A 27,136-nucleotide genomic window follows, 5' to 3' on the forward strand; every position below is an offset into this window, starting at 1 on the left:
TGTGGTTATACCTTTTAATCCGTATCGAGTACTTTTGTGTGTAATTTTGACCATTTTAGTTTTACGGTATTTGTGAGAGTTTCGTGACCTGCACATTGGTGGTTTGTAATGTTATCGGATTACTTGCCGAAGTGGTGTGAAGAGCACTGGTTGTGAGAGGGTTCAATTGTAGTCGTTATGTGTTCCTGTTGAGCTAAAGTTGGAATGCGTCTGTAGGTAAAAAGCTATACACTTTTTTGTCAAGTGTATAGCTTTTTTTAATTGTTATTAATCGATTTTAGATAGCCGATTTCAGGATGTACATTAAAGACGCTTTCGTTGGATATATGGCCTTGACTTAAACATAGACGCACAGTGAACAAATGTGGTGAACTAATAAGGAAATCATGGGGAATGATACTTTAATGCTTTGGTATTCCTGGAACGGAAATGGTTTGCATTGTACTGGAAATGTGTGAACATAGGACGTAATAAATATTCCCTTCGAGTTTTGACGTAAAAATTATTGCAGATGAATAAAAACGTATTTTTAACAAATGTTTGTCAGTTATTTATTTTATAATGTTCCTAGCAAAAACATGTTCAGAGAATTTCAGGTGGAGGATCTCCATCACACAAGTGTGCCCTTAACCGGCAGCATCTTGGCTGTCTACCCGATTAACACGTGTTCCTTGATAGACAAATCCTAAAAACAGACGTTAGTAGCAGTTAGAAGAAATCAACACCTAGCACCTTCAACTAGACACATTATACATCCAACTCGTAAATGGAGCGGTATATGACAGCCTTCGCTGCTGTCGACGGGGCCAAGCAGCGAGTGTTTAACTCCATTGTTTCAGAATCCGTGTCATCACCCGATCACAGCGCCTTACCCAAACTGCATCTCCCCAACAAGGCAGCCTTTCCTATGCTGTGTATTTTAGCAGTATATTTACGGACGCACTTGAAGATAACAATTCGTCTAGAAAAGGCAGGCGACTTGTTCTACCAACAGGATTTCAAATTTCTACCGAAAGAAGTATGAGTTCATTCATGAGTAGTATTTACTAAGCACCGATGGCACTAACCTACACACAGTTATGATTAAACAAAGTAGACATTAGTAGCTCATCCCAGCTCAGACATGATCGTAGCAATTATTTCCAATTCCGTGTCGGGTCCCACGAGAACAGGGCACGTCCACAAACTCTCAAATTATAAACTCACATTGCATACTCTAACATTATAAACTCTAACAATATAACCTTTAAACTGTGAGCTATACATTGTAACGCTTTAAAATAACACTACAAACTAGTGTTATAGTAAACTATAATGTTGTGAACTCTAACAATATAAGCTATGTGCGATACATTAAAACGTTATAAAATAACATCATAAACTAGTGTTACAGATTAGAACACCGTACATTGAAGTGTGATATTCGAATCTCATTCGAATTCTCAGCTTCACAACGTGTTCCTCTAAGAATCACACTATGCTCGTGAGTATGTAACATGTCTGTATGTAACATGTATGCATGTGACATTTATGTAATATGGACGTGCGATCCAATTGTGGGATATGTGAAACGGAAGGTGCAGGATCAGGATGGGATTAAAATTATTTGAATAACACTTTGGTGGTATTAGGATCAAGCTGTCCACTATTGGATAAATGTTCCATCTCAATGGCATCAAATAGCAATATTCAGTATGGATATGTAAAATAATCGCACAAACCCAATATTAGCCCGTGCGCTCCGGTGGAGAAAGGTCCCCATTATGAATCGTTTCGCAACATTCAGGTCCAGAATACCGAAGTATACCGGGAATCACCTGTACTTTAAAAACATGTAAATTGATAAAACTATAGACAATAATTTTAAATTTGAAGCTTTCGGGACTGCAAGGATTCATATTCTTAGGTTTTTCTGTAAAGTCACGTAGGTAAAACATCAAAATTAATAAATATAATAAAATAAAATAAAAGTCACGACGTTTCGGAGGCAACACAAGTCTCCGTCATCAGGTGGGACCGTCACAGCCAGATTAGCTGCATCAAGTGAGGCAATGATTCAAGATGCAATCCCTTAAAAGCAAGTTGAGGGGGGAGGAGAGGGGGGCTCATCAGAATGTGGTAGCCAATGAATGGAACGTATCGGGAGGGAGGGGGGCGGGGCTCAAAGACAGCACGGGGCGCCAGGCACAACGCATCGGGAGGGGGAGGGGCCAAAAGGATGTGCTCGACGTTCCATTCATTGGCTACCACATTCTGATGAGCCCCCGTCTCCTCCCCCCTCAACTTGCTTTTAAGGGATTGCATCTTGAATCATTGCCTCACTTGATGCAGCTAATCTGGCTGTGACGGTCCCACCTGATGACGGAGACTTGTGTTGCCTCCGAAACGTCGTGACTTTTATTTTATTTTATTATTTTTATTAATTTTGATGTTTTACCTACGTGACTTTACCGAAACAACCTAAGAATATAGACAATAACACTAAACATTAAACGACAACACAAATTATCAACTGGTTTTATAATTTATAGCACCATAAACGGAGGTACGGTATTAAAATCTCATTAGAAGTATTAAATCGCAATCTACACATATGTATGTAAATTATCTGTTCAATCGAACCGGAGGTCGGATATGTGAACTGTGGAGATACAGGGCAAGAATCGCATTCAAATTTTAGAATAACAATATGGTCGTATTAGCATTTTAATGGGCTTGAATGTATGTTATGTGCAAATGCAATCGTTAGTCGTAAATGCGAGGGAGGGGTTAAGAGGTGCACGTTTAATCAAGTGTTAAGGACACTGTTGTTGATAAGAATTCGTCTGGACATGGCACGTGCCTTGTTCTACTCGATCAACCAAAATTAGTATAATGTCGGGAGTATGATTTCATTCAAGAGTAGTATTCACAGAGACCCGAGGACACTAACCTACCTAAAGTTATGGTTAAAAAAAGTAATCTTGAGTGACTTAATTCTCAGCTCAGACATGATCATCGCAATCATTTCCAAAGACGTGTGGGGTCCTGCGAGAGCAGGTCCCGACTACAAACAGCTGGGCAGCAGAATCGTAAGTAGCTGCGTCGCCCTCGAAATGTCATGTTGCTGCTGTTGTTGTCGCTGCTGTTGTTGCTGCTGTAGTTGCTTCTGTTGCTGTGATATACGCAGGGAGGTAGTGTGCCGTGAAGGGATGACGCCTTTGATTAAAGCCTCTGATCAAACTCACCCGATTGATGCCCTTGATCGTCGCATTTGATCAACTCATAGTGAAACATAATATTATAACCTATGAACTACAACCTATCCATTGTAACGCTGTAAAAGAATATTACTCATTGGGTTTCACTCCCTCGTCGAGAAGGCCGCTCTCTTCCTTTTCTAAAGTTATGTGCTAATTTCTCTGCATTCACTTTAAATCGAGAACAATGTTTTTTCATTTATTCAAAATAAGCGCACAATTACACACTGAGATGCACTTACATATTCATGCATGAAGCACAATGGGCACATTACCCTTCGGTATGTTAATAGACATGCGGTTTGTGCCTTCCAAAATTAACAATCGAATGCAAATATCCTGAAGACAAAGGATTGGATCCTAGGGGGGGAGTTATAAGGCGGCTCAGAAGCAGAGCTCAATGCCATTTCGAGAGGGAACTTGATGAGGTTGGACGCTCGACTCGTCGCTCTGCTGATCGCCCTTCAACCGCGAGACAACGCAGCCTGGCGAGCACAATTGCTGTGTCGACAGTTAGGCGACTTTGCGTCGGGAGAGTTCGTGGCGACATCTTCAGACGGCTTCCAGACATCGATATACCCTGAATCTCCAAGTAAGTGTCTATTTTCGCGGATGAACTCTTGAACGTGTTCGTCGTCAAATTTACGGGATTTTTTTGCGTCTCGGTTAGACGCGAGTGTCGTTCTTGTTTTAGCAGTTAACAAAATCCAAAACTCAACGCTAAACATCCTTGCGGCCGATAGCGTACTTTTGACTCGATAACACCGCTGCTGTTACTACGCTCACATGGAGCAGAGACGCTCTCCACAGCCCCACGCACACGGAGACAAGAAGCCATTGAATTGCTCTGTGTGTGGAAAGACATTTTTACGGCCATCACATCTTCAGAGACACCAGAGAACACACACGGGCGAAAAGCCGTTCCTGTGCCCTGTGTGTGGGAAGACATTTGCACGCTCGTCACATCTTCAGAGTCACGAGAGAACACACACTGGTGAGAAGCCATTCCTTTGCTCTGTGTGTGGGAAGACATTTGCACAGTCGTCAACTCTTCAAACTCATCAGAGAACACACACGGGCGAGAAGCCATTCCTGTGCCCTGTGTGTGGGAAGACATTTACAAACTCATCACATCTTCAGCGTCACCAGAGAACACACACGGGCGAGAAGCCATTCCTGTGCCCTGTGTGTGGGAAGGCATTTGTACGGTCATCAACTCTTCAAACTCATCAGAGAACACACACGGGCGAGAAGCCATTCCTGTGCCCTGTGTGTGGGAAGACATTTACAAACTCATCACATCTTCAGCGTCACCAGAGAACACACACGGGCGAGAAGCCATTCCTGTGCCCTGTGTGTGGGAAGACATTTACAAACTCATCACATCTTCAGAGTCACCAGAGAACACACACGGGCGAGAAGCCATTCCTGTGCCCTGTGTGTGGGAAGGCATTTGTACGGTCGTCAACTCTTCAAACTCATCAGAGAACACACACTGGTGAGAAGCCATTCTTGTGCCCTGTGTGTGGGAAGGCATTTGCACGGTCATCAACCATGAACAGGCATCAGAAGGTCCACAATGATAGGAAACTGAAATCAAAAGCTGAAATTCAAGGTGCTGCAATGAGTCCTGAAGAAGTTTCCACCTTCGATCCCATGCAGTTGGATCCCGAGAGATGGCTGGATGTAATGGAGTGGCTCGAGGATCAAACCGAGAGATCGGGGTGACTGAAATATAATGTTGCATGCGGTTATACCTATTAAGCTGTCTTGAGTACGTTTGTGTTTAATTTTGACCATTTTAGTTTTACAGTTTTTTTGAGAGTTTAATGACGTGCACAGTGGTGGTTTGTAATGTTATCGGATTACTTGCCGAAGTGGTGTGATGAGGACTGGTTGTGAGACTGTTCAATTGTAGTCGTTATGTGTTCCTGTTGAGCTAAAGTTGGAATGCGTCTGTAGGTACATCTTTACTCTACATTTTAAACGATTTTTGTCAAGTATATAGCTTTTTTTGGTTGGTATTCATCGACTTTCATAACCGATTTCAGGATGTACTTTGATGACGCGTTCGTTGGATATATGGCCTTGACTTCAACATAGATGCACAGTGAACAAATGTGGTGAACTATTAAGGAAATCATGGGGAATTATACTTTAACGCTTTGGTATTCCTGGAACGGAAATGGTTTGCATTGTACTGGAAATGTGTGAACATAGGACATAATAAATATTCCCTTCGAGTTTTGACGTAAAAATGATTGCAGATGAATAAAAACGTATTTTTAACAAATGTTTGTCCGTTCTTTATTTTATAATGTTCCTAGCAAAAACATGTTAAGCGAGTTTCAGTTGGAGGATCTCCGTCACACAAGTGTGCCCTTAACCGGCAGCATCTTGGCTGTCTACCCGATTGACACGTGTTTCTTGAGGGGAAAGGTCCCCGTAGTTAATCGTTTCTCAACGTACCAGTCCTTAATCCCGTGTGCCGGGGATAAACTGTACTCTATAACATGTAAACTGTAACACTATAAACGATAATACTAAACATAAAACGACTATAAACTAGTGTTTTAATTTAGAACGATATAAACGGAGGTAAGGTATTATAATCTCATTAGAAGCATTAGAATCACAGTGTGGTCTTATTAGAATAGCACTTTGCTCATATGTATGTATGGTCTACGTGCAAGGATCGGATAAAAAAAAAATTACAACACGGTCGTATTACAATCACGATTTTCACTGCTAGATGAAGGTCTCATCTCAATGTCATCGAATAGCAAAAGACGGAATATTATTATATTAATACTTCGAAAAACACCACTGTCACATGACAAATTCTCAAACTGCAACATTCAAGTGACAGAACAAAAAAAAGCCTAAAAAAAAGAACAACAATGAACAAATCCAAAAAAACAGTCATAACACGCATGTTAGTAGCTGTTAGAAGAAGACAACACCTAGCACCTTCAACTATACACATCGTACAGCCCCAAAGAGCCAACTCGTAAATGTAGCGGTATATGACAGCCTTCGAACTTTCGCTCGTGATTTGCCTCTTAATTATTGGTCTCAGTTTTCGAGAACCAACAAAATAGATGTGATGTCCTCAATTAGTCCAAACTGCACAATTCACGGTTGCAGACTGCTTTGAACAGCCAAATGTTATCACAGTAAGATAGTTAAGTACATTTATGATAAGAATTCGTCGACATGGCCTGTGTCTTGTTCTCCTTAATCAACCAAAATTATGACAAATTATGTAATAAATGAGTGTGAGCTAATTCTTCGGTAGTATTCGCTAAACACCGATGGCACTAACCTACACTAAGTTATGTTTAAACAAAGTAAACTTTAGTCGCTCAAATCTCAACTCAGATAGGATCATCTCAATTGTTTCCATAGACGTGTGGGGTACCACGAGAGCAGAGTCGGCCACAAACAGCCGGGCAGCAGTTGGAGCAGAAGCAGAAGTCGCTGCTTTGCCATCGAACGGTTTCGTAGCTGCTGTAGTTGCTTCTGTTACTGTTATATACGCAGCATGGTGGTGTCCCGTGATGGGATAACGCCTTTGATGAAAAACTCTGATGCAACCTACCATATCGAAGCCATCGATCGACGCCTTTTGATATACTGTTACATTGTAAACTCTCACACTGTGAACTTTAACATTATGAATTCCAACATTATAACTTAAACATTAACATATACATTTGAAGAATATACAAAATACTGTAAACTAGTGTTATAGTAAACTCTAACAATATAACATATGAGCTATACATTATAACGCTATACAATAACATTATTAACTAGTGTTATAGATTAGAACAACCTACATTGAAGTGTGATATTCGAATCGCATTCGAATTATTCGAATCACTCCGTGGTCCTCTTCGAATCACACTACGGTCGTAAGTATGTAACATGTATGTATGTAACATGTCTGTTTGTAGTAAGTATATGTGCATGTATCATGTATGTATGTGACATGTATGCATGTAACCTGTATATATGTAACATGTATGTATGTAGTATGTATGTATGCAACATGTATGTATGTAATATGGACGTGCGAACCAATCGTTACCATTGTAATGACTCGTTTGATAAAAGTATTTGATCAAAGTTTCTTATCCCATCAGGGAACACCACTGGAACTGAAGCATACTAAGCAGCAACAGCAGCAACAACAACAGCAGCAACTGCAGCAGCAGCAACGGCAACAACTGCAGCAACAGCAACAACAGCAGCAACTGCAGCAGTAACTGCAGCAGCAACTGCAGCAGCAACTGCAACAGCAACAGCAGCAGCAACTGCAGCAGCAACTGCAGCAGCAACAGTAGCAGCAACAGCAGCAACAACAGCAGCAACAGCAGCAACAACAGCAGCAACAGCAGCAACAACTGCAGCAGCAACAACTGCAGCAGCAGCAACAACAGCAACAACAGCAGCAGCAGCATCACCTTCAGAGATGCTGCGTCCCGCGGCACCATCCAGGCGAAGAAAGAAAGAGCAAAGCTCGAATCGACGGCCGCCACCAGAACATCGGCAGCAGTAGATAGCGTGATTCTAATAGGACCACGTTGTTATTATACTAATTGATGACATTCTAAACCGAGAGCCTCCCAGTTTGCAATTACGACTCCCAATGCACATCTACATATAACACTAGCAGTCGCCGCCCGCTTCGCGGGCGGTGTGTATATGCTTGGTTGGTGGGTAGTTGAAAGGGGCTGGACACAATAGACATGTTTTGGTGATTGTTTTATGTTTATTTTTGTGAGGTTATATGCATTTTTATGAGACGCTCAATCGACAATATTAAAGAATGCAACTTATTCAAATATAGAATGCAACTTATTGAAATATCTGGCGATACACGATATTCTTCGTGTACACTCCGTCTTCCTCCTCGTCGTCAGGTCCCTCAATAAGCGCCTTGATGTTGGATCTTGCCGTGGCTCGCGATAGTGCCACGTACAGTTGGCCGAGCGAGAAGCATGGCGTTGGTAGATATAATCCCAGGTTGTGAACAGTTTGCCCTTGCGCCTTGTTGATGGTCATCGCGAAGGCTGGGACAATGGGGAACTGTTTGCGCAGAAGTCGAAATGGGAAGTCCTTCGTGTCCAATTCGCGGCGGATATGGTTGTTCTCAAGCAGCGAGTCCAAGACCAAGTGTGGGTACTCGGAAAGCTGCGGGAGGTCGTCAAAGTCCGACAGAGCCATCCCACCTGCCGTGAGGAACTCGTGGAGGCTGTGAAGGGTCTTGAACTTTACCATTTCTTTTATTTTCTTTGATGCTGCTAATCCAGCATAATGCACGGGTATAAGTAGTACTAATCACATACCTGCATTTCCCATATCCCATCCCTTTGATGCTGCTAATCCTGCATAATGCACGGGCATAAGTAGTAGTAATCACATACCTGCATTTCCCATAAATATGCTAAATTCCTCTTGATATGCAAATTATTTTGTCAAGGCGCCCTTTCCCCCCAATCACGTGTGCTGTTTCATTCAGACGCTGTCGCCTCGACAGACCTGGTTTTCACCTGAGGACGGCTGCTTGCGTTGTGGCAAAACGTCGTGAGAATTATTTTATTATGTTTTATTTTTATTATTTTATTACTTCCCTTCTACGTGACTTTACTCGTAATCGCGAGCCAAATCGTCGTAGAATTTATCCCAGAGAGCCTTCGTATCTGCTGGCATGGAATACAGCAGAATGGTAGCGAAGAGTTGACGAAGCTGGTACGGCATCTGAAAGAGCGAGGCTTCTTCCAGACACGCAACCCATTCGCAATCGCTCTCAAGGTAGCCTGCTCGCATGGCTGCTTCCAGCGGTTTGTTTTGTTTTATTTTATTCGTAACGCACCATCCATATGCGCTCCACCATCCACCATGCCCTTGCATTGCAAAGACACAGCTCCGGTGTGCGTCAGAGTGTGCGCCATCCACAGTGACATTGGTCAGCAATTGCACCGTTCTGATCGCACACAGGTTGGCCCCTGCATCCTCCGTCTGTATGTACACACACAGACAGATGCGCTATGGGGCCACCTATTTTTTTCTTATATTAAAATGTATTTTGTTGGTGTTTTTACGTTTACGTATTCCCATTGTGGGTGTTTTACGCATGCATCAGATTTTTGGGTTCCTCACATATGATATCAGAGGTGTGGGTCACTCCATTTCTCAATCGAACAATAAAGGGGATCGTTTCAGTTATGACAGCTTGCAGATAGAAACATTGCATGATCGTATACTAATAATGACAGAATTTGTACCCCAGTGAAGGGCATCCCCCACCCGGCGCTTCTTACCGATACTGTGAGACTTACAAATCCAGACCTCTCCTCCTCCTGAACCGTTCACAATACCCTGTGGTAGTACCATAATCATCTCAATAAAGCGATCACTTTCCAATGGCCATTTTGATCCCGGGAGTTACCCGGGTGGTGTCACGCTGTACTCATTATTTTAGCATGTCGCAAATTCCGATATGGCTTGTGCAACGGCCAGAGAGTGACAGCTGCGGGGGCCGGGCTGCAACCTTTGTAGACAGTTTATTACATTTCAAAGTGCATGGGATTGGCACTCCAAAACATGAAAAATGTACAGTAACGCCAACTGCATCCGTGCCAAACATGATACGCGGACACATGCTGCATATTATGCAACACATGCCCTTACCAGCAGCAGCATGCACAACATCTCAATTACACAACCGAAGTAGACAGCAAGCCGTCCATGGAGACGTGATCAACGTCAATACATAATAATGGTAATAAGCCGGATAAACCGAAAAGTACCCATTGTACCCATCAAACAGTCAGCTGGGTTGCCCCAACCCAGCTGACTGTTTGATGGGGACCCATGGGCGAAACTGTAGGGGGCGCTACGCAACTGGCCGTGGTCCCGGCAGGTGAAGCTGCCAGCTCAGTCCGCTAAGACTTACTGTATAGCGACCCCTGCCTACTCGTAAGGTAAAGTTGTTTGGGGACTCCACTAATCGCAGCACGCAGCACCCATTTTTTACATAAATAAACGTAATATTAGCGTAACTACCATTCGCACACTTGCATACACACCACACTCACACAGCGCAGGATGTGCGCCCACAGTGCACTGCACCACTGCGGCGCAGACCTTGGCAGACCTATGCTCTCACACAGCGGTTACCTTCTGTGTGCTTCTGCTTGTTTGGAAATGGACGACTGACTGACTAACGCGTGCTGCCGCCACAAAGCAGGCAGGCCACTTTGAGGCAATTAAATGTAAGGGATAATTAATTAGTCCAATGAGATTGAAGGCAACACCGACAGAATTTCTCGAGCGCTGGTTTGATATGTAGGGCCGTGAACTGTGCTGGGCCACTTTGCACACACTTGTTTCGGCCCAATGAAAGATTAAGCACAGTGGTTTCAAGGGAATGGGCGCAATATTGATGGAGCTGCGTACGAAAGAGTGGTCAGTTTTGTCCACTGGGCCGTCGAACCGAACCCCACCAATAATGAACAGATTTTATTGAAAGTTCTGGAATTGAAAATGTATGTGGCTATCTGATTTAGTGGAGGGTTCTTGGTTGCAGCCGCGGACGTTCTTCGTTGGGGAGATATCGCCACCAGAACGCAGTGTTCGGCGGGTGCAACAGCAACACTGTACCTACAGTAGATTTTGCGTTGCGACCATCACTGTGAATATGGTGTTGCGTGAAAGTAGGTGCAATTGTTGACCGAAGAGACGCTGTTGTGCGGCAGGTTTATTTATTCATATTTGTCGAATGAAAGTCAGCTGTGGCTTTTTGACGGCTGTTTTATTAATTTTTATCGACGAATCAGAGCGAGCTGTTTGGGCGGGTCCGTAAATAAATTAACGTCCAGATACGCACGCAGACGACCAAACCAGCGTAGTTGTTTAAGATGTTTGTAGCTGTGTGTGTTTGTTAATTTATGATGGGTGGTGATGATGATGTTTCTTGATAATGGATGGTCGTGATGATGATGATGGGTGGTGATTATGAAGGGTTGTAATGATGATGGGTGGTGATGATGTGTAGTGATTATGATGGGTGGTAATGATTGGTGAGGTTATGATGATGGGTGGTGATGGTTATGGTTGGTGATGATGATGGGTTGTTGTGATTATGGGTGTTGATGATGGATGATTGGTGGTGGTTATGATGAATGTTGGTTGTGATAGTTGGGTGGTGGTGGTGACGATGGTTGGTGATGGTGAGTTGATAGTGATAATGATGATTGGTGATGATAATGGGTGTTGATGCTGATGATTATGGGTGGTGATGAGTAAATGAGCCACCACCCAATACATAACAGCAACAGAAGTAACTACAGCAGCAACAATAACAGCAGCAACAACACATTTTGAGGGCGACGCAACTACTTCTGATTCTGCTGTTTCTGCTGCTCGACTATTTGTAGCCAGGCCCTGCTCTCACGGGACCAACCCACACGTCTTCGGAAATGATTGCGATGATCATGTCTGAGCTGAAAATTTAGCGACTAAACGTTACTTTGTTTAACCATAACTGTGTGTAGGTTAGTATCTGGGGGCTCAGCGAATACTACTCATGAAATAACTCGCACTCCTTTATGACCGACATTGTACTAATTTTGGTTGATCGAGACGAACAAGGCACTTGCCATGTCCAGAATAATTTTTATTACCAATATTGTCCTTAAATATGATGCTAAAATAAACATTAACACTGGATTAAACATGCACCTCTTAACCTCTGCCTCGCATTTACGACTAACAATTTGCATTTACACGTAACATACAGTCAAGCACAGTAAAATGCTAATACGACAATATTGTTATTCTAGGAATTTGAATTCGATTCTGACCCTGCACCCCCCACAGTTCGCATATCCAACACCTGGTTCGATGGAACGTTCGCTTTACATACATATGAGCAGAGTGCGATTATAATACTTATAATGAGATTTGAATACCGTACCTTCGTTTATGTTTTAATTAATTAGGAAACCAGTTTATAGTCGTTTAATGTTGAGTGTTATCGTTTATAGTGATACAGCTGAAGTCATAGAGATGAAACGGCCTAAGTGTGTACGAATGTAGATAGGGCGTCGCCGCTGGTTCGTCCCCCCATCCCGCCTCAAGACTTATGTCCGTCCCCACCCAGACAGCTCATCCCCATGTCCTGTACAGCCCAAGTCTGGTGTGTCCGACGTAGTGGGGTGCTTGGCAACGGAAACCGTACGCCAAAGGAAATGTGTTGTGCCGCTCACAGTTTCCGAGCCCCTGAGGCCCGGGGTGCTTCAAGGATCCCCCACGTGTGAGGAATCGGTGCCTGGAGCCCGGTCATGTTTCTCAAAAGAAGCCAGGGACCTGCCTAATCCTTCAAGGCTGTGGTGCGATCCCTTGACGCCCCGAAAGGCACAAGATTCCACCATGGGCGAGGGACCGGCGTAGAGAACCAGGTCAAAATGCGCAAGGTTGCGCTCGTAGAATCCAAGCCCAACACACGGACAGTTGAAGGGTCCAGTTGAACAACGTGGAAGCGTGTTAGGATTGTTGTTGTGGTTATTGTGTTGTTTTCTTGTTGTTGACAGGTGAGTGTGGTCACACCGCTTACACCTACAGTTGAGTATTAAATTTTGATGCAGCTGCTGCCCTGACGCACGTGGTGTCTAAAAACTGTTGTTGATGTAAAGACAGTGCATCTACTAAGGGACAAGCGGTGACAATAGGATAGAGAGAGTTCAAGAAGGGAAGGCGGGACAACAATACAAACTAGTGCTATTGTAAACTATGAGCGATACATTATAACGCTATAAAATAACATCATTAACTAGTGTTACAGATCAGAACACCTTACATTGAAGTGTGATATAATGACGACTACGAGACAGCAACCAGCCAACACCTCGTTCCTCCCCCTCTCATTCTCGGCGTGAACCTCCGCCCACACATGGTCTCGCCTTCCCTTCTCGAACTCTCTCTATCTTGTTGTCACCACTTGTCCCTTAGTTGACGTACTGTCTTTACATCACCCACCTCTATGACCTCTACCTGACCCCGCCATGGGCGGAGCAACTTAGGGGATTTTCCCGGTGGCACCTGTGGGCAATACAACCATGCCCTGTCCCCCACTGCCCATGGAAGCACGTGTTCCCGCCGCCCCGTGATCTTTTCATGAGCGGATTGCGCTCTGGTGGGGAAAGGTCCGCATTATGATTCGTTTCGCAAAGTTCAGGTCCAGAATACCGAAGAATACCGGGAATCACCTGTACTTAAAAAACAAGTAAATTGATAACAATATAAACAATAACACTAAACATTAAACGACAAAAGAAATATCAACTGGTTGTATAGTTTATAGCACCATAAACGGAGGTACGGTATTTAAATCTCATTAGAAGTATTAAAATCTCACTCTACACATATGTATGTAAATTATAACGTATCGGGAGGGAGGGGGGCGGGGCTCAAAGACAGCACGGGGCGCCAGGCACAACGCATCGGGAGGGGGAGGGGCCAAAAGGATGTGCTCGACGTTCCATTCATTGGCTACCACATTCTGATGAGCCCCCGTCTCCTCCCCCCTCAACTTGCTTTTAAGGGATTGCATCTTGAATCATTGCCTCACTTGATGCAGCTAATCTGGCTGTGACGGTCCCACCTGATGACGGAGACTTGTGTTGCCTCCGAAACGTCGTGACTTTTATTTTATTTTATTATTTTTATTAATTTTGATGTTTTACCTACGTGACTTTACCGAAACAACCTAAGAATATAGACAATAACACTAAACATTAAACGACAACACAAATTATCAACTGGTTTTATAATTTATAGCACCATAAACGGAGGTACGGTATTAAAATCTCATTAGAAGTATTAAATCGCAATCTACACATATGTATGTAAATTATCTGTTCAATCGAACCGGAGGTCGGATATGTGAACTGTGGAGATACAGGGCAAGAATCGCATTCAAATTTTAGAATAACAATATGGTCGTATTAGCATTTTAATGGGCTTGAATGTATGTTATGTGCAAATGCAATCGTTAGTCGTAAATGCGAGGGAGGGGTTAAGAGGTGCACGTTTAATCAAGTGTTAAGGACACTGTTGTTGATAAGAATTCGTCTGGACATGGCACGTGCCTTGTTCTACTCGATCAACCAAAATTAGTATAATGTCGGGAGTATGATTTCATTCAAGAGTAGTATTCACAGAGACCCGAGGACACTAACCTACCTAAAGTTATGGTTAAAAAAAGTAATCTTGAGTGACTTAATTCTCAGCTCAGACATGATCATCGCAATCATTTCCAAAGACGTGTGGGGTCCTGCGAGAGCAGGTCCCGACTACAAACAGCTGGGCAGCAGAATCGTAAGTAGCTGCGTCGCCCTCGAAATGTCATGTTGCTGCTGTTGTTGTCGCTGCTGTTGTTGCTGCTGTAGTTGCTTCTGTTGCTGTGATATACGCAGGGAGGTAGTGTGCCGTGAAGGGATGACGCCTTTGATTAAAGCCTCTGATCAAACTCACCCGATTGATGCCCTTGATCGTCGCATTTGATCAACTCATAGTGAAACATAATATTATAACCTATGAACTACAACCTATCCATTGTAACGCTGTAAAAGAATATTACTCATTGGGTTTCACTCCCTCGTCGAGAAGGCCGCTCTCTTCCTTTTCTAAAGTTATGTGCTAATTTCTCTGCATTCACTTTAAATCGAGAACAATGTTTTTTCATTTATTCAAAATAAGCGCACAATTACACACTGAGATGCACTTACATATTCATGCATGAAGCACAATGGGCACATTACCCTTCGGTATGTTAATAGACATGCGGTTTGTGCCTTCCAAAATTAACAATCGAATGCAAATATCCTGAAGACAAAGGATTGGATCCTAGGGGGGGAGTTATAAGGCGGCTCAGAAGCAGAGCTCAATGCCATTTCGAGAGGGAACTTGATGAGGTTGGACGCTCGACTCGTCGCTCTGCTGATCGCCCTTCAACCGCGAGACAACGCAGCCTGGCGAGCACAATTGCTGTGTCGACAGTTAGGCGACTTTGCGTCGGGAGAGTTCGTGGCGACATCTTCAGACGGCTTCCAGACATCGATATACCCTGAATCTCCAAGTAAGTGTCTATTTTCGCGGATGAACTCTTAAACGTGTTCGTCGTCAAATTTACGGGATTTTTTTGCGTCTCGGTTAGACGCGAGTGTCGTTCTTGTTTTAGCAGTTAACAAAATCCAAAACTCAACGCTAAACATCCTTGCGGCCGATAGCGTACTTTTGACTCGATAACACCGCTGCTGTTACTACGCTCACATGGAGCAGAGACGCTCTCCACAGCCCCACGCACACGGAGACAAGAAGCCATTGAATTGCTCTGTGTGTGGAAAGACATTTTTACGGCCATCACATCTTCAGAGACACCAGAGAACACACACGGGCGAAAAGCCGTTCCTGTGCCCTGTGTGTGGGAAGACATTTGCACGCTCGTCACATCTTCAGAGTCACGAGAGAACACACACTGGTGAGAAGCCATTCCTTTGCTCTGTGTGTGGGAAGACATTTGCACAGTCGTCAACTCTTCAAACTCATCAGAGAACACACACGGGCGAGAAGCCATTCCTGTGCCCTGTGTGTGGGAAGACATTTACAAACTCATCACATCTTCAGCGTCACCAGAGAACACACACGGGCGAGAAGCCATTCCTGTGCCCTGTGTGTGGGAAGGCATTTGTACGGTCATCAACTCTTCAAACTCATCAGAGAACACACACGGGCGAGAAGCCATTCCTGTGCCCTGTGTGTGGGAAGACATTTACAAACTCATCACATCTTCAGCGTCACCAGAGAACACACACGGGCGAGAAGCCATTCCTGTGCCCTGTGTGTGGGAAGACATTTACAAACTCATCACATCTTCAGAGTCACCAGAGAACACACACGGGCGAGAAGCCATTCCTGTGCCCTGTGTGTGGGAAGGCATTTGTACGGTCATCAACTCTTCAAACTCATCAGAGAACACACACTGGTGAGAAGCCATTCTTGTGCCCTGTGTGTGGGAAGGCATTTGCACGGTCATCAACCATGAACAGGCATCAGAAGGTCCACAATGATAGGAAACTGAAATCAAAAGCTGAAATTCAAGGTGCTGCAATGAGTCCTGAAGAAGTTTCCACCTTCGATCCCATGCAGTTGGATCCCGAGAGATGGCTGGATGTAATGGAGTGGCTCGAGGATCAAACCGAGAGCTCGGGGTGACTGAAATATAATGTTGCATGCGGTTATACCTATTAAGCTGTCTTGAGTACGTTTGTGTTTAATTTTGACCATTTTAGTTTTACAGTTTTTTTGAGAGTTTAATGACGTGCACAGTGGTGGTTTGTAATGTTATCGGATTACTTGCCGAAGTGGTGTGATGAGGACTGGTTGTGAGACTGTTCAATTGTAGTCGTTATGTGTTCCTGTTGAGCTAAAGTTGGAATGCGTCTGTAGGTACATCTTTACTCTACATTTTAAACGATTTTTGTCAAGTATATAGCTTTTTTTGGTTGGTATTCATCGACTTTCATAACCGATTTCAGGATGTACTTTGATGACGCGTTCGTTGGATATATGGCCTTGACTTCAACATAGATGCACAGTGAACAAATGTGGTGAACTATTAAGGAAATCATGGGGAATTATACTTTAACGCTTTGGTATTCCTGGAACGGAAATGGTTTGCATTGTACTGGAAATGTGTGAACATAGGACATAATAAATATTCCCTTCGAGTTTTGACGTAAAAATGATTGCAGATGAATAAAAACGTATTTTTAACAAATGTTTGTCCGTTCTTTATTTTATAATGTTCCTAGCAAAAACATGTTAAGCGAGTTTCAGTTGGAGGATCTCCGTCACACAAGTGTGCCCTTAACCGGCAGCATCTTGGCTGTCTACCCGATTGACACGTGTTTCTTGAGGGGAAAGGTCCCCGTAGTTAATCGTTTCTCAACGTACCAGTCCTTAATCCCGAAGTGTGCCGGGGATAAACTGTACTCTATAACATGTAAACTGTAACACTATAAACGGTAATACTAAACATAAAACGACTATAAACTAGTGTTTTAATTTAGAACGATATAAACGGAGGTAAGGTATTATAATCTCATTAGAAGCATTAGAATCACAGTGTGGTCTTATTAGAATAGCACTTTGCTCATATGTATGTATGGTCTACGTGCAAGGATCGGATAAAAAAAAAATTACAACACGGTCGTATTACAATCACGATTTTCACTGCTAGATGAAGGTCTCATCTCAATGTCATCGAATAGCAAAAGACGGAATATTATTATATTAATACTTCGAAAAACACCACTGTCACATGACAAATTCTCAAACTGCAACATTCAAGTGACAGAACAAAAAAAAGCCTAAAAAAAAGAACAACAATGAACAAATCCAAAAAAACAGTCATAACACGCATGTTAGTAGCTGTTAGAAGAAGACAACACCTAGCACCTTCAACTATACACATCGTACAGCCCCAAAGAGCCAACTCGTAAATGTAGCGGTATATGACAGCCTTCGAACTTTCGCTCGTGATTTGCCTCTTAATTATTGGTCTCAGTTTTCGAGAACCAACAAAATAGATGTGATGTCCTCAATTAGTCCAAACTGCACAATTCACGGTTGCAGACTGCTTTGAACAGCCAAATGTTATCACAGTAAGATAGTTAAGTACATTTATGATAAGAATTCGTCGACATGGCCTGTGTCTTGTTCTCCTTAATCAACCAAAATTATGACAAATTATGTAATAAATGAGTGTGAGCTAATTCTTCGGTAGTATTCGCTAAACACCGATGGCACTAACCTACACTAAGTTATGTTTAAACAAAGTAAACTTTAGTCGCTCAAATCTCAACTCAGATAGGATCATCTCAATTGTTTCCATAGACGTGTGGGGTACCACGAGAGCAGAGTCGGCCACAAACAGCCGGGCAGCAGTTGGAGCAGAAGCAGAAGTCGCTGCTTTGCCATCGAACGGTTTCGTAGCTGCTGTAGTTGCTTCTGTTACTGTTATATACGCAGCATGGTGGTGTCCCGTGATGGGATAACGCCTTTGATGAAAAACTCTGATGCAACCTACCCGATCGAAGCCATCGATCGACGCCTTTTGATATACTGTTACATTGTAAACTCTCACACTGTGAACTTTAACATTATGAATTCCAACATTATAACTTAAACATTAACATATACATTTGAAGAATATACAAAATACTGTAAACTAGTGTTATAGTAAACTCTAACAATATAACCTATGAGCTATACATTATAACGCTATACAATAACATTATTAACTAGTGTTATAGATTAGAACAACCTACATTGAAGTGTGATATTCGAATCGCATTCGAATTATTCGAATCACTCCGTGGTCCTCTTCGAATCACACTACGGTCGTAAGTATGTAACATGTATGTATGTAACATGTCTGTTTGTAGTAAGTATATGTGCATGTATCATGTATGTATGTGACATGTATGCATGTAACCTGTATATATGTAACATGTATGTGTAATGCGGGCGTAAGCGACCTTCCGGATGTGACGTCAGGGGAGGCAGAGCCAGGTGACGTGGTGAAAGGTTGGGGGTCCTTAAGTGGGAAAACCGGAAAGAGAAGTCAGTCGGGGTGTGAATGGAAAAGAGTGGGGCCGCGCGGGCGAACGTGAGGAGGGGGCACCGTTGGCCAGCGGGAGCCAACCCCGGAGAATAGCAGGGAGCTAAAGGGTGGTGAGAAGCTGCGGAGAGTACAGCCAGGAAGGCTGTGTGTCAGAGGCAGCGGTGTGGCTGCAGAGAGTCGCAGGAGCGACGAAGAGAGAGAGAGAGACAGCACGAGGCTGTCAGCGCTGCGGAGTGAGCAAGAGCGAGAAGAGCAGCAGCGATTACAGCCAAGGGGGCTGAGAGTGAGTAACAGCAGCGGAGCTGCTGTGGGGGCTACAGGAGCGACAGAGGCCAACAGAGGGGCTGCTGGTGGAGAAGAGAGAGACATCGGAGTCAGCACTGTGGGGTGAGCAAAGAGGAGACAGCCGTGTGGGTAATACAGTACGGACCAAATAAAGGACACTGAGCCAGAGATCGTGGTCAAGTCTTTTATTACACATGTATGTAGTATGTATGTATGCAACATGTATGTATGTGTAGTGGTGGTATTGACGTGCGCCGACTGTGACAGTGATGGATCACGGGGCGGCGCGGGGTGCGGGGTTGGGCACGCGTTGTGGGCGTGGTGTGGACGCGCGCGCCGGGAGTGACAGATGACGAGGCGGCGCGGAGTGAGTGGTGAGGCACGATGAGATGTGGGAAAAGAGGATCGTAGCCAGCGCCCGGCGATTGGTCGAATAAGTGGGTGCTCGCAGCGACGTCCGCAGGTGGGGTATAAAGGGGGACGCGCGAGAGCACTCGGGGAGAGTTACCCAGTTGAAGACCCGAAGACGGAGCTGAAGACCTAGTGAAGCCGAGTAGCTCAGTGGCGTTAGTCGCCGAGTAGCTAAGTGGATGTTGGTCATCCGAGTAGCTCAGTGGCGTTAGTCGCCGAGTAGCTAAGTGGATGTTGGTCATCCGAGTAGCTCAGTGGGCGTTAGTCGCCAAGTAGCTAAGTGGGTGTTTGTCACCCGAGTACTAAGTGGATGTTGGTCATCCGAGTAGCTCAGTGGCGTTAGTCGCCAAGTAGCTAAGAGGATGTTGGTCATCCGAGTAGCTCAGTGGCGTTAGTCGCCAAGTAGCTAAGTGGGTGTTTGTCACCCGAGTACTAAGTGGATGTTGGTCATCCGAGTAACTCAGTGGGCGTTAGTCGCCAAGTAGCTAAGTGGGTGGTTGTCACCCGAGTACTAAGTGGATGTTGGTCATCCGAGTAGCTCAGTGGGCGTTAGTCGCCAAGTAGCTAAGTGGGTGTTTGTCACCCGAGATACAAAGTAGGTGTTAGTCACCTGTAACCAAGTTTGATAAAATAAAGAGTGTGTTACCCGTGAAGTCGTCTCCCGTGGAGTTACTACATTACAACTGGCGTCAGAAGTAAACCTGTCTTCAAGAAGTATGGACACAAGGAAGACTACCCGTACCCACGAGCGAGGTCGGGATGACGACGGCGTACCGGGGACACCGACCTCGGGAGTAGAGGACGAGGAGTTGCCGCCGATGCAGCACTTCGCGGTGATGGCCGACGCTCCGCTTGCCTCCGACACCGGCCTCCAGGACGCGCACGCCCGCTTGGCGGAGTTGCTACTCGCCGCCGCCGCTGTCTTGGCCGACATCTCCGTTCCGGCGAGCGGAAAAACGGCTGCGGGGGTCGTGGAGGAAGCGACGGTGGAGGATTCCCGCCAAAGGGCGCTTCGCGCCAAAAGCCTGGAAGTTGCCGCCGTTTTTGGGGCGCCGCCACCGATTGGCGGGAAAGACGGACGCTACGTGGCCGGACACCTCCGCGCAGCGCAGCCCACGTCATCGGCGCGCGCCGGAGCCCTCCATTTTGCGCCTGACAACCGAGCCGACATTTTACACAACTCCAGCGGAGCGCGGGAAAATCTCTCCGACGTCGACGACGATCGGGTCCTCCAGCAAAGATTGCCCGCGCTGTCGGCGTTCAAGGCGGATGGGGGCGACTGGGGAGCCTTCCAACGAAGGTTCCTCGCTCATCAGGAGATGTCGGGGTGGTCCGACACCACTGCCCTGCGTGCGTTGCCAGCGATGCTTGACGACGACGCGCTTGCAGCCTTCACATCTGCTGCAAGGTCGTCCCGCTCGACGCTCCAGGCCGCACTACACCTGATGGCGAAGGTGTTCGGGCCGCCCTCCACGTGCCGCCACCAGTTCTACGATCGGCGGAAGGTGGCTGGGGAAACGACGCTAGCCTACCGCACGGCACTGCTCGCCTTGGCGGACGCGGCTTTTCCCCGCATGGATAAGGAGGGGAAGGACGCCATGGTGACGGAGCAGCTGCTGGTGTTGGCCCACGAGTTGGGGGTCCCCATCAACGTGGCAGACGAGATGGAGATCTGCTCCCTGGCGATCGCCACGAGCATTCACGCGTACGAGGTCCTCAAACGCAAGCCGGGGGTCGTCTGCAAATGGCCGGGGAATGCGGCACTGGCCGCCACGATCGCCGAACCTCAGCCAGCTGCGGTGCAGGAGCGGGGCTTCGCTGCATCGTGTCCGGGGGAGTGGAGAACGGGAGGTCGTTCGCCCACACGTTCGCCCCGCAAGCTGGAGCAACCGAAACCTACGACGTCCGTCGTCTGCTACAACTGCGGCCTTCGGGGTCACGTCGCAGCCGGGTGCCGGGCCCCGCGTCCGCGCGCCGCAGGACCACGTCGGGACGACGACCAGGGCCACAAGTCATCCCAACAAAACCCGGCAAGTCGCGGCACCTCACACGTTCGGTCCACAAACACGGCACATTCGGGTCGCCGCTTCGCGGTAGGGGGTTCGCGGCTGGGTGCCGGGGGTTCAATTCGGCGAGGGGGGTCCGTACGCGGCCCGCAAGCAGTCGAGTGGTCCGAATTGGCCCACAGGATCGTGGCTGCGTCAGCCGGGTCGTCCGTGGTAACGGGGTTCATTGACGGGGTTGAGGTCCGGGTGCTTGTTGACACGGGTGCGTCGGCCACCATCATCTCGGACCTTATTTATAACATTCTTCCCGTCCAAAGTAGACCCCTTCTGCCGGTAGACGTGCCATTTTATGCGGCGAATGGGGGATCCCTGGGGATCATCGGCCAGATTCGGGCGACTATTTGCATTGGGGACATTAAATTAGCGGGCCCTATTTTTGTATCATCATCGCTGGCCGTTCCCTGTTTGCTAGGTACGGACTTTTTGTCAAAAATGCCCATCAAAATTCTTATTGATCAGGCCTGCATAGAGCTTCCGTCAGGTCGGCGGGTTGCCTTCTTGTCGAGCCCTATCAAAGTGCGCACGGTTTGTGCGACGGTGCAGGCGCTGGCGACTCACACTGTACGGGTACCCCCGGGATCGCAAATGTTAGTACCCCTTCGGTTCAGGAAGCCACTCGAGGTGGGTGCGGAGGCACAGGGGGTGCTGTTGGGGCCGTCAAACAGAGCCAGTAAGGGCCTCGACTTAGCGGTTGCTCAAACCGTGGTGAGAGGGGACAGTGAGCCGTTCGTAATGGTCCTGAATACGGGGTCGCGGCCGGCCGTAATTGCGCAGGGAACGGTGCTGGCTCACGCCGCGCCGCTGCCCGTTGAGGAACGGCTCGTGGCTCAAGCAGATTTTACTGTCGAGTCGCATCCTCAAAGTGATGAGGGGACTGAGTGGTTGGACTCGCTGTGTGCGGGTTCTGCTAACTTGTCCGGGGTGCAATTGGGAGCATTGAGGGGTTTGCTCATCGAGTTTGCTGACGTGTTCAGCAAACATAAGTACGATATCGGCTGCACTGACCTGTTGCGCCACCACATAGCTACAGGGGACGCGGCCCCTATTCGTCAGAATCCCTTCCGGCTCAGCCCGGCCGAGAAGGAACATGTGCAATCGGCGGTTAATGATATGTTGGCGGCCGATATCATTTCGCCCTCTTCTAGTCCGTGGGGTGCTCCTATTGTCCTAGTAAAGAAACAGGACGGGTCCTTGCGGTTTTGTGTCGATTTCCGCCGCTTAAACAAAATCTCGATGGCGGATGCGTATCCGCTCCCCAGGATGGATGAGTCGCTGGATGCCTTGGCGGGAGCGCAGTTTTTTTCCACACTCGATCTGCTTTCTGGATTTTGGCAATTGCCACTCGATAACGAGTCTAAACCTAAAACTGCTTTCCGGACACCTGGGGGCCTTTTTGAATTCAACCGTTTGCCCATGGGCTTACATTCCGCTTCCGCCACGTTCCAGAGACTCATGGAATTGGTTTTGTCGGGCCTCCAATGGGATACCTGTTTGATTTATCTTCACGATATTATCGTCTTTAGTCGGACTTTCGAGGAGCACCTCCAGCGACTGAGAGCGGTGTTCCTCAGGATGCGTTCCGCTAAGCTAAAATTTAAACCGGCTAAATGTTTTCTGCTTCGGGAATCGGTCAGGTATTTGGGCCATATCGTGAGTCGTTCAGGGATCTCGACGGACCCTGCTAAGACGCATTGCGTCAGCTCATGGCCAACGCCAACCTCGGTCACGGAGGTTCGTAGTTTCATTGGTTTTGCCTCCTATTACCGTCGTTTTGTCAAGCAATTTGCCACCATAGCCAAGCCCCTGCACGCTTTGACGGCTAAGGGTGTGAGGTTTCACTGGGGGGCAGAGGAGGAGGATGCGTTCTGCTCCCTCCGTGACGCTTTGGTGCAGGCTCCCCCCTTGTGTTACCCCGATTTCACACAACCGTTTTTGCTTGACACGGACGCCAGCAATACGGGTATCGGGGGGGTGCTCTCACAGTTGGTCGGGGGGGTTGAACGGGTGGTCGCCTACGGTAGTAGGGTTCTTTCCCCCGCAGAACAACGCTATTGCGTAACTCGTCGTGAATTGTTAGCCATTGTGTTTTTTACACAGCAATTCAGGCCGTATCTTTACGGCCGTCATTTTACGGTCCGGACGGACCATGCGGCTCTACAATACGCTATGCGCGTGGCGCAGCCATCGGGCCAATTGTCCCGATGGTTGGAGGTCCTTCAAGACTACCAATTCACGACGATTTACCCAAAAGGGTTGCGGCACTCAAACGCGGACGCCTTGTCGCGGTTGCCGCCGTGCACGGACTGCACATGTTTGTTGGGATCAGCGCGGTGCAAACCCCCGGTCGCCGGCACCCCGGGAGTTGCGCTCGCCGCCACTGACACCCCGGGAGAGGACGCCCCCACGGGGAGGGATTCGCTGTTGTCGTTGCCCCTCATTGAGTGGGGCCGCCTCCAGATGTCCGACAGCTCCCTACTTACGCTGCGTCGGAAAGTTGGCGCTCCCGAACAAGGGGAGGCGCGGGTCGGTTCCTGGGTGTGCAGACAGGGCCTGTTGATGAGGTGGGACAACATGTCCCGGCGTCACCTGCTCGTGGTGCCTGTTGCTATGCGGGGTAGGGTTGTTCTGGCAGCTCATGAACGGCTCATGCATCTGGGTTTTCACAAAACGCTCGCCCTAATCCAGCGAGACTATTATTGGCCGGGGATGGGTAACGACGTGGCGAATATTCTTAAGGGATGCGTAGGGTGCGCCAAAAGGAAACCGCCACCATTGGCAGCTAATCCACCGCTGCAATCCATTCAGGTTTCGCGTATAAACGAATTGGTAGCGTTGGACATCTTGGGGCCCTTTCCGGTTACACCAAGGGGAAATAGGTTCCTGCTGGTTGGCGTGGAATACTTCACCCGATGGCCTATGGCATGGCCGCTCGCCAACCAGTCGGCTGCGGCGGTGGCGGACGCCTTTGGGGACAAGGGCGCCCCCGAACGCTTGCTGACGGATCAAGGGAAGAATTTTTCGAGCGTTTTGTTGCGCGAGGTGTGCGACCTGTTGGGTACAAAGAAAGTGCGTACTTCCCCCTACCACCCGCAGACTGACGGGATGGTTGAGCGTCTGAACAGAACGATTACGTCTATGTTGTGCCAACAGGTCTGCGACGATCAGGTTGATTGGGACTTACAGGTGCCGGGGGTACTCGCGGCCTATCGAATGGCCCCTCATGCGGCGACAGGGTTTTCCCCATTTTTTCTCATGTATGGGCGGGAGGCGTATCCGGCCATGGACGTTCAACTGGGGATTTCCCAGCCACGTGCAAAATCTAAATTGGCAGACCACATCAAATTTAATATCGCCAAATTGACTGAAGCGCGGGAGGGGGCAAGGTTGAATTCGCGGTCGCGGCAAATTGCAAACGAGAAATTGCATGAGCGGAGGGTGCATACGCATGATTGGAAACCAGGCGATAAGGCCTGGCTGCATTGTCCACATGCACCGTTGGCTACGTCCCCCAAGTTGTTGAGACCTTGGAGGGGACCGGTGGAAATTGTGCGGGTTGCACGGCCCCAGAGTATACAGATTAAATGGGGGAAACGCCGTTGGTATGTGCACCCCTCCCGACTGAAGCCCTATGCGGCACCGTGTGACCCCGTTCTGTGCCGTGACGACCGGGCGTGTGATGTGACCGTCTACTCGGGGAGGGAGGTGTCGCAGGCTGATCCTCACGTGTCTCCACCTGACCCACCCCCAGGTGCCTCGGGCTTGACGGCTGCTGACCGTCGAGAGCCTGAACCCCGGGGCACGCACGAGTCCTCGATGCCTGGCCGATGTCTTCCTGAACCGCCGGCACCACCGGACGTTCAACCGCGTCTGGTGCCGTACGACGGACCGGCAAGGCGGACTCGGGCTAGGTCTCAACAATTTTCATGAGGACGGTTTTTTTTGTGCTCTACACCGAGCTCGCCCGGTGTTCCCCTCTGCCGGGGTAATGTCCCGTTGTAGGGACGCTCGGAAGAAAAGGGGACACTGCACGAGTCGAAAGAAAAAAAAAAATTTCCATTTATTTTTTTTGTATACACATTGCTATTGTCACTCGCCGGTTTGTATATATTGTTCTATTGTCGCGGTGGCATTGGTTGAGGGTTGCGGATGGTGGTGTTCGCGTCGTGTTGTGTTGTTAGCTTAGTTGTTGTTCTTGTTGTTGTGTTGTGTTACGGGGCACACAGGGAGGGGTTGTATATTTTTGTAGCAGCCGGGGCGGCTGCGAGCTATGTGGTAGGGGGTGATGTAGTGGTGGTATTGACGTGCGCCGACTGTGACAGTGATGGATCACGGGGCGGCGCGGGGTGCGGGGTTGGGCACGCGTTGTGGGCGTGGTGTGGACGCGCGCGCCGGGAGTGACAGATGACGAGGCGGCGCGGAGTGAGTGGTGAGGCACGATGAGATGTGGGAAAAGAGGATCGTAGCCAGCGCCCGGCGATTGGTCGAATAAGTGGGTGCTCGCAGCGACGTCCGCAGGTGGGGTATAAAGGGGGACGCGCGAGAGCACTCGGGGAGAGTTACCCAGTTGAAGACCCGAAGACGGAGCTGAAGACCTAGTGAAGCCGAGTAGCTCAGTGGCGTTAGTCGCCGAGTAGCTAAGTGGATGTTGGTCATCCGAGTAGCTCAGTGGCGTTAGTCGCCGAGTAGCTAAGTGGATGTTGGTCATCCGAGTAGCTCAGTGGGCGTTAGTCGCCAAGTAGCTAAGTGGGTGTTTGTCACCCGAGTACTAAGTGGATGTTGGTCATCCGAGTAGCTCAGTGGCGTTAGTCGCCAAGTAGCTAAGAGGATGTTGGTCATCCGAGTAGCTCAGTGGCGTTAGTCGCCAAGTAGCTAAGTGGGTGTTTGTCACCCGAGTACTAAGTGGATGTTGGTCATCCGAGTAACTCAGTGGGCGTTAGTCGCCAAGTAGCTAAGTGGGTGGTTGTCACCCGAGTACTAAGTGGATGTTGGTCATCCGAGTAGCTCAGTGGGCGTTAGTCGCCAAGTAGCTAAGTGGGTGTTTGTCACCCGAGATACAAAGTAGGTGTTAGTCACCTGTAACCAAGTTTGATAAAATAAAGAGTGTGTTACCCGTGAAGTCGTCTCCCGTGGAGTTACTACATTACATATGTAATATATCAAATAATCGCACAAACCCAACATAAGCCCCTGCAATTATGAATCGTTACAATTGTAATGACTCGTTTGATAAAAGTATTTGATCAAAGTTTCTTATCCCATCAGGGAACACCACTGGAACTGAAGCATATTAAGCAGCAACAGCAGCAACAACAGCAGCAGCAACTGCAGCAGCAGCAACGGCAACAACTGCAGCAACAGCAACAACAGCAGCAACTGCAGCAGTAACTGCAGCAGCAACTGCAGCAGCAACTGCAACAGCAACAGCAGCAGCAACTGCA

The 27,136-nt window shown here is 47.4% G+C and overlaps 1 protein-coding gene across 1 annotated transcript in view; it reads left to right on the top strand.

Annotated features, from left to right (window-relative positions):
* Nucleotides 1–1,477: 1,477 nt before the first annotated feature.
* The window catches only part of LOC144737835 (uncharacterized), a 34,095-nt gene continuing 8,436 nt past the window's right edge, over nt 1,478–27,136 (top strand). Inside the window, exons 1-3 of the mRNA XM_078620708.1 lie at nt 1,478–1,483; nt 4,101–4,811; nt 15,591–16,367. Coding sequence (XP_078476834.1) covers nt 1,478–1,483; nt 4,101–4,811; nt 15,591–16,367 — 1,494 coding nt within the window. The remainder of the gene's footprint in view (nt 1,484–4,100; nt 4,812–15,590; nt 16,368–27,136) is intronic.

The sequence above is a fragment of the Lampetra planeri genome, chromosome 74, assembly GCF_965212315.1.
Source record: "Lampetra planeri chromosome 74, kcLamPlan1.2.h2, whole genome shotgun sequence".
NCBI classification, from domain to species: domain Eukaryota; kingdom Metazoa; phylum Chordata; class Hyperoartia; order Petromyzontiformes; family Petromyzontidae; genus Lampetra; species Lampetra planeri.